Source organism: Etheostoma spectabile, chromosome 9 (genome assembly GCF_008692095.1).
Source record: "Etheostoma spectabile isolate EspeVRDwgs_2016 chromosome 9, UIUC_Espe_1.0, whole genome shotgun sequence".
In the NCBI taxonomy this organism is placed as follows: Eukaryota; Metazoa; Chordata; class Actinopteri; order Perciformes; family Percidae; genus Etheostoma; species Etheostoma spectabile.
In genome coordinates, this window is record NC_045741.1 from 6,854,279 (window position 1) to 6,866,546 (window position 12,268).

At 41.2% G+C, this 12,268-nt stretch overlaps 1 protein-coding gene across 4 annotated transcripts in view; it reads left to right on the forward strand.

Annotated features, from left to right (window-relative positions):
• Positions 1-12,268, forward strand: part of tut4 (terminal uridylyl transferase 4) — a 25,156-nt gene that overhangs the window by 2,342 nt on the left and 10,546 nt on the right. For 3 of the 4 annotated variants that reach the window (XM_032525367.1, XM_032525368.1, XM_032525369.1), the window contains exons 2-18: positions 439-978; positions 1,058-1,200; positions 2,265-2,381; positions 2,808-2,985; positions 4,946-5,034; positions 5,134-5,185; positions 6,453-6,522; positions 7,062-7,188; positions 7,575-7,694; positions 8,031-8,213; positions 8,361-8,535; positions 8,631-9,184; positions 9,726-9,876; positions 10,832-10,918; positions 11,702-11,805; positions 11,928-11,985; positions 12,091-12,194. In XM_032525367.1, coding sequence (XP_032381258.1) covers positions 510-978; positions 1,058-1,200; positions 2,265-2,381; positions 2,808-2,985; positions 4,946-5,034; positions 5,134-5,185; positions 6,453-6,522; positions 7,062-7,188; positions 7,575-7,694; positions 8,031-8,213; positions 8,361-8,535; positions 8,631-9,184; positions 9,726-9,876; positions 10,832-10,918; positions 11,702-11,805; positions 11,928-11,985; positions 12,091-12,194 — 2,781 coding nt within the window. In that variant the 5' untranslated portion in view covers positions 439-509. Of the gene's footprint in view, positions 1-438; positions 979-1,057; positions 1,201-2,264; positions 2,382-2,807; positions 2,986-4,945; positions 5,035-5,133; positions 5,186-6,452; positions 6,523-7,061; positions 7,189-7,574; positions 7,695-8,030; positions 8,214-8,360; positions 8,536-8,630; positions 9,185-9,725; positions 9,877-10,831; positions 10,919-11,701; positions 11,806-11,927; positions 11,986-12,090; positions 12,195-12,268 lie in introns of those variants that run through there. The other variant, XM_032525366.1, reaches the window with a different exon arrangement.

Below are 12,268 nucleotides of genomic sequence, written 5' to 3' on the forward strand. Positions count from 1 at the left end.
TGAAGTCTTGGCGGCTTGTTTTAAAGATGAACTGAAAGAATAAACATTGATAACTTGTTTGTTATGATAATAAAAAATAAATTACACAAAAAATTGTAATTAAACAAATCAATATAGCTTTTTTTTTTAAAGCAACACAGAAATTGCGTTTGTTTTAGAACGCTGACGTTATCGATGACGTCTCTGGCATGGTAGGACCTGCGAAGGTATCTAGGCAACGACTGCAGCATATTATATTCACACAAAATTGGGTAATTTTAATTGCACGGGTTACGCATTTAAGCCTGTGAGGGACATGCCTGTAGTGTCTGACTACCACCATGAATTTATCACGTGCTAAAGTTCTGTAGTTTAAAAAAAGTTACAGTCATAGTGTCTGTAGACATATTTGGTCAGGTTGCTTCAACTGATATTGGTTTCTTTTTTTTTTTAACTTAGACTTTAGGTGGCCTGCCTCCCTGGTCATCCTCAGTGTGGCGTTGACTCCACCAGGGACAAGAGCGAGAGGGATGGAGGAGTCCAAAAGTCCAGTAAAATCAGTCAAACAGTCTCAACCCAGAGGAGCCAAACCTTTGTCCAGTGAGAAGTCAAGTAAAGTAGAGGGCACCAGGTCAGCAGTCCGCAGCAATGAAAACCTCACTGCCCCGAAGGATGAACATCATATAGGCAGTCAGGGAAGCCGCGGCCCAGGCAAGACGTTCACAGACGTCCCACAGGACAAGAGGAGAGGACGGACCTCCAGGTTGACTAGACTGACTGGAAGAACAAGTTCCGGGGAGCGAGGGAATAGAAAAGCAACAAGCTCACGTCAGAAGCCGGTGGCACAGGCTCCTGACTCCAGGGTGTCTGTTTCTCCAGACAACAGTCCCTCAGCAAACAGAGGGCCCAGCTCTCCTGCAGTGCCCGGTACACCTGAGAAAGGCCCCACAGAGCCAGCCAAGAGCTCCACTGTAGCTCCTGCAAAGGAAAAGTCTCATGGTGGGTTTGGACAGTGTTTTTTTTCTCCCTGCCTTCATCACCAAATGTATCTCTGGTAAACAGTGCTTTGTCTTTGTAGGGGGGAAAGCTGCGGCATTGATGCATCAGTCCGTCAAAGAGGCGAGGTCCACTGTGGAGGAAGGGCCCCTGACGGAGCAGCAGCTGGGCCTCCGACAGGCAGAGGAGCGCCTCTACAGAGACTACATCCACCGACTGGTGAAAGTAAGGAAACAGTCCAGTCTCGCCTGATATACAATAAATGGAGCGCTCTGCTCATCCACATGCTGCGTTATGGGTCTGCTACATCTGTAATAGATAGTTAGATATATTTATAAATAGATCCACAGATAAACACATTGTATTTACCTGTCAGTCTCTAATCAAACATCATTTATTTTTCTCGTCCATAGACAAGATAGTTTAACAGTTGATGGACGTCTACCTACTCTATGTATACAGAAGCCACAGACACTCTTATTGTAAATTCATAATACCTGTGCTTTTTAATGAGGGAAAAGGAGTAGATGTAATTGTTAAGAATTTTAAACGAGGTAATTTAACTTGTGGAAAAACTATATCAGACACACATTGTTATTCCCAGCAGAGTATGTTTTATATTTCATAAAACATGCCTGGAGGGGATTTTTTTTAACTTCCATAGAGTTCATTGTGAATGAACAATATGTTCTTTTTTTTCCCCTGAATTTTTGGAATTTTTTTGTAAAGCTATCCCAAAACTGGCTGCAAAGCAGTGCTTAGTTGATAAATATCAACTGCACACACCAAATACTAAGATCTAATAGGTTTTGGCAAAACAATAACGACACACAAGAGTGGATGACTGATTAAGTTCTTGGTGTTTATTTGAGATTTACAAGTTATGTCTAAAATACTGACAGGTCCATTCTTTATGGTGTGTTGAATACGTCTTTGGTAACAACCCAAATGAGAAGATTTAGAGCCAAAGACGCTGTACAGCTGTTTTATGTTGAGACAAAATGAAAGGCTGATGCACTGGAGGAGACGTTGGGATTATTTTGATAAATGAAAACAAAATAATAATGCAAACACCTTCCTCCCATTTCTACCCTTTCACATTCGCTCAGGGAATCATCGTCAGCCTGTGTTTTTCCTGTACTACTGATTGGCTTGTTTGTATCTCCACCTAGCATGAGCAGGTGGGATTAAAGAAGGCGATTATGATCATGTGAAAATGACCGAACTGAAGAACTGCAAGAGAACCTGCACAAACCAATTTGCCTTTTCCTCTCTTCCTGTTTCCGCAGCAGTCCCCCGAGTACCCAAACTATCATTACTTATGCAAGCTGTGTTCGGTGCACATCGAAAACATTCAAGGAGCCCACAAACACATCAAGGAGAAGAGACACAAGAAGAACATAATGGTATGGGAAGTCTAAGTGTTGTCACTCATCCCAGCACTTGTACTTTTTTATTCTCTTCTGAATGGGCATATAGTATGACTTTAGGAAAAAGTATTTTACATGTGGGAAGACAGAGAAAAGGAGCGCTTCTTTGGGAGGGATGTTTGAAAAAAGTCTAACTAGGTACTCTTTGGTGCAAGGGTAATCTAATAGTATCAGAACAGCAGGAAAAACCAAGGCACTCTTGTTAAAGAAAATATGAATAATCATTTTATTGATGCGGCTAATGCATGGGTAAATGTAAGAAATACGCACAGCGCATTGCACCCCTCTTCACCCTGAAGAAGGCCTGTGTTCCCCAACCGTGTGCGTATTTACAAAAGGTGCCTTGGTTTTTCGTGCTGTTCCAAACAGTAGAAGTAGTTTACGTACTCTGTTGTCTGTCAGGAGAAACAGGAGGAGAATGAGCTGCGTGCCCTGCCGCCCGCCTCCGCTGCCCAGCTCAGGGCCGTGGACGCGGCGGTCCTGGAAACAGCCAGGCAGCACGGCATCTCGGAGGAGGACTTTGAGGTTCGCAAGGCCGTGGTCATCAGGATGGAAGAGATCATAAAGAAGCACCTCTCAGGTTGTATGCTGTGATGCCACTCAGCTGCCGCCTTCTTGTTTTGGACAAAGACAACACAAAATACAGAAAATAAGCATCTCTCATGCAACACAACACATGCTCTCACATACATTATTCTTCTCCTTTAGATATCCATGTTCCCATACACAAAACCAAACTTTTCACATAAGTAGAGATGCACCGATTGACCGGCTGGTGACCAGAATTGGCCGATTGTCATGTGATCATCCATAATTGGCGACCGGCCGGTCAGTCTGGCACATGACGATTTTATGCCGGTCAAATGCTGTAAATAAATAACATTGTAAAAGCTACCATACACAGTGCATAGGAATTATACATAGGTTGGCAAATAATAACAATAAACCCACTATTAATTACATTATCTTAATGCAGTGTAACTGTAGCATGTAAATAATCCACCTAAAATACAAACGTGAGCAAGGGCGTTTAACAGTCGCCATTATATCGAATCAACAGCCACGTGCTACCTAGCAACAGGTGAAAACACAAATAACACAATCACCAGCTACACACGCTTTTTCCACTGGCTAGTTATCCCTCGCACAGCGAGGCTTTTTTCTTTTTCTTTCTCCTCACTTTTCTGCTGGGTGGCGCGCATGCTATGCTCCGACATGCACTCTTACAGTCACTGCTTATAGACGGCCCTTTGTACAAATGCTTTACTTGTTTTCCCTGTTTTCATACAGAAGTTTAGTATACCCAGATAGTTTTATACAAATACGCCACTAGGGGGCGCTACAAAGGCAAGATAGGTGAGTTGAATTACACACATTTACTATAAATCACACATTCATTGTTCAATAATCAAAAATATCTTAGGATATGTCTTCATAAGTACCTGAACCACGCCCTAAAAGTTACATTTAAATTGAACACTGGGGGCGTTATAAATGCAAACAAACTGCAGGTGATGTAGAGCAAATTATGCTATAAATGACAAAATGTTTGTCCAATCAACAAAAAACTTCCAGGAAATGTCTACATAAGGACCTCACATACATCCAGTCTCATTCAAATTGACCACTAGGGGGCGCTTTAAATGCACAGTAACTGGACGTGGAATAACACAAATCAAGCTTTGAGCTTGGAATCGCAGCTTGCAGCTTATTAGCATTTGTTTTTGTGTTGGTCATTTTGTGTTGGTTCTCCAATCACTGTGAGCTGGACTGAGCTACATATCACACTCAATTAAAAATATTTTTTTTTGACAAATCAGTTGTAGGCATATTAAACAAAGGGCATTGTTTGTCCAATCGTTACAAAGTTTGCAGGATCTGTTTTAAAACAACGTTGGACCACGTGTGAAATTACTTTGAAGTCCCGGTTGAGAGAAAATGGTTTGAACCTGCGAATCGCGGCTATATTTTTTGTCTGGTTTTGTTGGTTGTGGAAGAAGTATTCAGATCCTTTACTTAAGTAAAAGTACAGATACCACGCTGTAAAAACAGTCTTTTACGATTAAAAGTCCTGCATTCAAAATGTTACATAAGTATGTAGGTATCATCAGTAAAATGTGCTTAAAGTATTTAAAGCGCTCGGTGCAGAACAATCCTCACAGTTTAGAAAACTAAAAACAATCAAAACCGTAATCAACAATAATAACCGATAATCAAAGTGTTTCATGGTCTGATTGGACTTGTTTAATTGCTGGGTAGTTTAATTTATAATAAAACATTGTATAGTATAAACTACGTGTGTTTCGTGTGCAAACATGTTAATTTGTGAACTAACTAAAGCCGTCAGATTTATGTAATCAAAGAAAAAATACACTATTTCTCTCTGAAATGTAACGGAGTAAAAATTGAACATGGCATGTTCCTCAAATTTGTACTTGGATACAGTACTTAGTTACATTCCAGCACTGGTTTTTGTTAAGTATTTCTGAGTGTGCAATATGCTGTACATATTTTCTAATGCCTCGTCTTTGGTTTTCCAGCTTGTGCTCTCCGTCTCTATGGGTCATGTCTAACCCGATTTGCCTTCAAGAAGAGTGATATCAACATTGATGTCACCTACCCCTCCTCAGTAAGTCTGCTTCTGCTATTATTTTATTTTTTACAAAATACTAACCACACACAACCATTCCTTATAGTTGACTTTCTCTCATTACGTTTGTCTGTTCAGATGACACAACCTGAGGTCTTGATTCAAGTCCTGGAAATCCTTAAGAAGAGCCGTAAGTTTAGTCAAGTTTAGTTTATTGTCATATACATTAAAGTGCTCGGTGCGTGTTCAATTTCCCACGAGTTGAGACGTGATCATTTGTCACTAAAGCGTATAGACCTACTGATCTGGTTTTGGCTGGAATTATCAGGTGTATCTAGTTGGTTCATGTCTGATCGCGTTTGCTTAGCAGAACATTTTTCAAGAAGTGCTCGGAAATTCCTGATCTGTTTTGGTCTTGAATTTGAATAAAATGTTTCTCCTTAAAGGAGAATTCCGGTCGATTTCAACATGTCTCTCTGTTGATTGGAAATTTGGAGGTCACTCAGTAGAGAGAGAAACTGAAACAATCGGTGCTGCCTACACCGTGTAATCTTCCTGCTAGAGTTAGCAGCCAACAAGCTTAAACAGGGCAAGTTTAAAATGTGTTTTTAGCCTCTAAACATGTTCAAAATGTCATTAAAAGGGCCTACACATGTGCAGTGATTCCTTGTGAGTGAACACAGTGAATGTGACTGCTGTAGATGTAACAGAAATGCATGTTGCAAGTTGTGTTAAATAAAAAACAAAAACATTTAACGTAAGTGCTGTATTAGAATTAGCAGGAGACAAGTTATAACTGAGGTCAGTTTGGAGACACTCCCTTATTTAATCATTAAATTGATAGCCTACATATTTTTGGTTCATCTCTTTTCTGTGTTGTAGTTTGTAGACGGTCCCTAAGCTCTCTAACTGCCGTCTCAACACAGGAACTATACACAGCTGAATTAGCACAACTTCCATGCATTTCTGTTACATCTACAGCAGTCTGATTCACTGTGTTCACTCAGAAGGAATCACTTCACATGGGGAAGCACTTTTAATGACATTTTGAACATGTTTAGAGGCTAAAAACCCATTTAAAACTTGCCCTGTTTAACCCTGTTGGGTGCTAACTCTAGCAGGAGGATAACACAGTGTTAGCCCTTTGAGATTTCCTTTTGAAATGTAAAGGGAATTATAAATAAAATGTATTATTATTATTATTATTATTATTATTATTATTATTATTAGGCAGCACCACTTGGTTTAGTTTCTCTCTCTACTGACAGACCTCCACATTTACAAACAGAGCTACGTGTTGGAGTCAACCTGAATTCTCCTTTAAGGACCTCATCCGCATGGTTTGGATTGTTAATGCTTTTTTGTGTGTGGTTCCACATTTTATATAATGCAGTTGAGTTTGTGTTTGTGCAGCCCTCTTGAAGGTTTGTTTTGTTTATTCTGTCTTCCTTCTCTAGCCGAATATTCTGAGGTTGAGTCCGATTTTCATACCAAAGTTCCTGCCGTGTTCTGTCGGGACGTCAGCAAGTGAGTGCTGCCTGAAATGCATAGATGAAGTTTGTATATTATATTTGTTTGCTCTTCTTGATTAAATCATTTGTCATACAGCTCTAGAGAGAGAGTTAGTGATAGAACAGTAGTGATAGTATAATACGTAGTTTTCATATTTTTTTAAACATTTGTTTGTGACTTTACGTGGATGACTAGAACAAGGAAATCTTTATACAAGTGCAACCTGGCACCTAAAGAGTCAGCTGCTTCAGAGGATCTTATTTTAGTGTACTTATGTAACTGCACATTGTCACAGTTTAAATCATCTCCCCTTCTCCTGACATCTGAGGCATGCAGTTCCAACGCTAATTTACAGCCTGTCACCAACTTTAGTGCCTCCAATAAAAAAGAAACAGCAGTTCCTCTCTGCCTCCAGTGTTTTACATGTTAAACACAACATATTCTACATGGTATCCCTCAATGAGCCCTTGCAGCAGGAGGTTATGTTTAATATCAATGTAAGAATTGAATCCAACTTTTCCTTGTCGTCTTCCCTCACCTCTGTTTCTCTGCAGCGGCCTGCTGTGTAAAGTGAGTGCAGGTAATGACGTTGCTTGTCTCACCACCAATCATCTGGCAGCCCTCTCTAAACTGGAACCCAGATTGGTACCGCTGGTGCTGGCCTTTCGCTACTGGGCAAGGGTAAGGCCACACTGCCACTAAATCCTCAGCTGAAATAAGAAGAAGAAAAAACTGTGCTTGTTTTTTCTTCTTTGCATGATGCTATGCATGTCAGCAAATACTGATATCCCTTTTGTAGTACAAAAGCAGGTGTCTGTCAGCAGGTTTGTAAAGTTGTAAAATTTGTACTTTTACTAATTAGTATGTTTATTAAATGACACACAATATACCAGTTCCCCTGTCTAGTATACCCTGATATCAGACAAATTGGATTTTTAAGCGGACCGATTGCAAATAAATCCTATTTCCAAGCTATAATACTTCTACGTCCAAAAAATGATTGGATTATGGCCAAAGAGTAGATTAACAGAAAGCACTTTTCTCCCCCTAATTGTTTATCTCTGCAGCTGTGTCACATTGACTGCCAGGCTGAAGGTGGCATCCCCTCATACTCCTTTGCCCTCATGGTCATCTTCTTCCTGCAGCAGAGGAAAGAGCCCATCCTCCCCGTCTACCTGGGCCGCTGGGTAGGTTAAGTTTTTCCAGGTCTTAGCCGTGTCCCCATTCACTGGAAAAATGTCCAATCTCCCTTAAAGGTGCTGTAGGTAAGACTTACTGTCTGTCAAATTTGCTGAAATTGACCCTATGTTCGATTAGAACTACATGAAGCAGGTAATTTAAAAAAAATAATTGCTAAAATGCACAGCTTTCTGTTCAGATGCAGATCAGGGTCAGGAGGGGGTCTAATTGCGTGTCAATCACTGCTCATGGCCTATATAGTTACAAGTTCCTTCCTACTGCGCAGCGCTGTGGAAGAAGGTCCGGGAATGCGAGACTATGTTTGACTTATTTTCTTCTTTCAGATTGAAGGCTTTGATGTGAAACGCGTGGACGAGTATCATCTAACTGGAATTAGTTTGGACATGTTTGTCCGGTGGGAGCGCAGACCTCCAACCTCCACAGACAACCGAAACGAGGCCAGAGGAGAAGGCAGACCCAAACCAGAACAGAAAAAGCCAGATGACACTCATTACTCAGAGGGCTTGGTGAGTCTCACTACAGCACACAGTCATATCGTAAAAGAACAATTGACTGTGATTCATATTTCAAGGCATATGTTTATAGAGGGCAGTATTAATATTCTTGCTTTGTCTACCTGCTTTTAACTATCCCTCTGTCACTGTCCCTTAAAGACCCGCCTCACCCTGAACCTGGGTAAAGATGTGTCGCTGGGCCAGTTGTGGTTGGAGCTTTTACGTTTCTACACATTGGAGTTTGCTCTTGAAGACCACATCATCAGCATCCGCCTAAAGGAGCTCCTATCTAGGGAAGGGAAGAACTGGCCTCGTCGCAGGCTTGCCATTGAAGGTGTGAGAGCCAACAATGTTGGAAAACTCATCTCACAGGTCTAAAGAAATTTCCGAAATTTACTCTGTACGTCTTATTTGTTCTCCTTCTTTTAGATCCCTTTGCCCTGAAGCGAAATGTTGCACGCAGCTTGAACAGCCAGATGGTGTTTGAGTACATCCAGGAGCGCTTCCGTACGGCTTACAAATACTTTGCCTGCCCTCAGAGAAGGGGCACTGGGGGGCGCCAGAGAGGCAATAAGGCAGAAAAGCCACGTGCAAAATTGAAAAAGGTTGACAAGAAGGAAGAAGACGACGACAGGAAAGGTGAAGGAAGTCCGTGCACTCAGAGGGGGTTTGAGGAGGACGAGGAGCCTGACAGCGATGAAGATGGATTAGATTCGTTCAGAAAGAAGGATGAGAAGACTTTAGACGCCAGCCTCATGGACATGGTTCTCAATGAGGGCAACAAACCTTCTTTTTCCCCCAATGGCCTGCTGGACAGTGACAAGGAGGGGGAGGAAGAAGAAGAAGACGAGGAGGAGGAAGAAGATGAAGTAGATGAAGAAGATGAAGAAGAAGAGGAAAGCAGTGTTTCAGATAAGGATGGACCAGTACCATCAGAGGATCTGCACTATGTGTTCGACAAGATGATTTTCACTGGTGGGAAGGTAATTACGATAAACATCCTTCACCCTTTGTACACATGGTTGATTTCACAAAGTCAGTAGCATCAAATCAAGAATTGTTTTATTCGAGATATTTGAATTGATTAATAACTGTGGTTTTAACAAAAATATAAAATTCTGCAACACTATTTAATATAGCTCCTGAGCTGTTTGTGATAGAGCTAATTTCAAAAAAGAAGAAGAATTTGTTTTTTTAGCTTCCAAGCTTTCCCACTTTCATCGCTGCAGTGTACAAGAATCCTAATCTCATCTGTCAGTGAAGGGTTCACTTAGGTGAGATGTTTTAATTTAGGGAGGGTCTTTATTGGTTGATTGACACACGGGACATGCAACCCTTTACACTTAAATTTATAAGCTTTGCAACATGCAACATTGCCTCACACAGATGTTTTGTCCCAGGATCTCCTGTAACTAATGCAGGATGGCTGCAGCAATTTGGAATTCATGCTATTTTGTCTTGCAGTTACTCTGTGTTGTTGAATGCTGTCAGGTGTAATCGGCTGTTTTATTCATTGTCTTCCAGCCTCCGACTGTTGTGTGCAGCATCTGCAAGCGAGATGGTCACCTAAAGGACGAGTGTCCTGAAGACTTCAAGAAGATTGAGCTAAAGCCTCTGCCTCCGATGAACGACCGCTTCAGAGATATCCTCGATGGGCTCTGCAGATTGTGCTACTGTACGTAGTCAATAGCGCACTTTCTTTCACTTAAATATTTTTTGGAATGGTTGCCCTTAATGTACATACAAAATAGACTGTATATATGTGAGGCATGTGGATTTAACAGTATATACAAATATATATTATTTGAAGGTACAGTGGAGTTTTTTTAATAATTGCATTGTGGTATCACAATAAGTGAAGAGTTGGAACAAAAAAAACAGAGTTGTGTGTTAAGGTGATACCATTAAAAAGTTACCTGGTCCCCGGTTAGCTCAGTTGGTAGAGCAGGCACCCATATATATTTATATAGAGGTTTATTCCTCGACACAGAAGGTCCAGGGTTCAAGTCCGACTTGTGGCGGTTTTCTGCATGTCTTCCCCCTCTCTCTCCCCTTTTCATGTCTGAGCTGTCCTATTAATAAATAATCCAAAAAAAGTAAACTTCATTACATTTAATCCCAACTATAGTATGAATAGGAAATAATTTAGTAGGTTTACACGTATCCACTCTTAGTAAACCTGCTTTATATTAGTGAATCAGTATGAGACAATCAATGTTATATGATTCCAGGGCAGCAACTACTCTAGCATAGCACCTTGTCAGTGCTGGAGAAGGGTCTGGCGGCATCTGCTATCTATTCTGGGACAGGGCACTGATGCAAAATGGATAGCGGAGATGGCTGAAGAGGCCTGATGTCAGGCTTTATCCCAGCAATGTACATCCGTAATGCCAGACTAGGCTGCAACTAGTCATAGATTTTATTATCCAAATGTCGTTTTGTCTGACCAATGTTAAAAACAAAAAACATTCAATTTAATATAATTGAGAACACCAAAAGTGGCACATTCTCACATGAAGCTGAACACTGGACGCAGTAAATGATTACAGATTCATTTTATAATTCGATGGGCTTGGATTAACTAATTACCGCATTTGTGTGTGATTGAATTTCTGCTCTGCTGTTTGTAGATGAATTGTCACCTACACATGTTGATCTGCAGAAGAGGGAGCAGATCCTCTGCAGCCTGGAGAGGTTCATAAGGAAGGAGTACAACGGTGAGCATTAAGCATGAACCACGACGGACAACAAGTTCTCAAGGATTGACCGGAGCCTTTGTGTATGTTCTTCCACTGAAGAGAGAACCAGGCCTTTTTTCCTATGCCTACAATGTATTTACTTATTTAATTGGATGGCCTTCTGTTTACTCTCTTTTTGTTCTGTTGAGTTGTTGCTGTTGACGCAAAATGCTTTGACGTTTCATGTTCAAAGCCACCCAGCAATTCATGAGACATAATGCAGGGCTTAAAGTATTTCAGCACCGTGCCGGATCCCCGGCGTGCGGCCGTGAGGAAAAATACACTCTCTCTCTCTCTCTCTCTCTCTCTCTCTCTCTCTCTCTCTCTCTCTCTCTCTCTCTCTCTCTCTCTCTCCCTCCCCCTCTCTCCCTTTCTGTCTCTCGTTCCATCTCTCTCTCTCTTTTTCTCTCAGTCTACTAGACTAGACTTCTGCACTTCCTCTAGGCTCTATTTTGAGGCTTTGCTAAATCTAGCCTGTGGCGGGAGACTTTGGTCAATCACTTCAGAAAGAGAGAGAGCGTTCCTATTGGCTATTCTGCACATGCAACACACAGAGAGAGGAAGAGCTACAGGAAGATCAATTTCTGATGGTTTTTTTGTCATTCTACGGACTACAGCTGTACATATTTACTTTACATAGATTTTAAACAGACTGGCTACTATTTGAGAAACTCATTTTTTATATGAGAATGTCTGATGATACAGAATGTGTGTTTTTCATTTGGATGGAAATGACAATCTCTTCTGTGTCTGGATGCACAGATAAAGCTCAGCTCTGCTTGTTTGGCTCGTCCAAGAACGGCTTTGGCTTCCGAGACAGTGACCTCGACATCTGCATGACTCTGGAGGGCCATGAGACTGCAGAGGTAGGCTCACTAAAAGCATGCACGCACGTCATTTAATGCAACTCATGCTTCTTGAGCGGGGTTAGAGATATGACCCTCATATTCTTCCACTGTTACATGTAAGTTTTGATCTGTCTGAACAGAGGCTGAACTGCAAAGAGATCATTGAAGGCCTTGCAAAAGTGTTAAAGAAGCATACAGGTGAGTTAACTTTTTACAAATGATCTCTTTGTAACTCAGTGATATTTCAATGTGTCAAGGACTGAATCTGACTGGTTGGGATGTCCTATTTTCCGAACATCACAGGTTTGAGGAACATCTTGCCTATCACAACAGCTAAAGTGCCTATTGTGAAGTTCGAACACCGACAGAGTGGTTTAGAAGGAGATATTAGCCTTTATAACACGCTGGTGAGTGAACCAAGACCTTTCTTTGCTGTTATACAAAGTGCTTGGACATGCCTTTTTATTAAAAGTCCTGTATG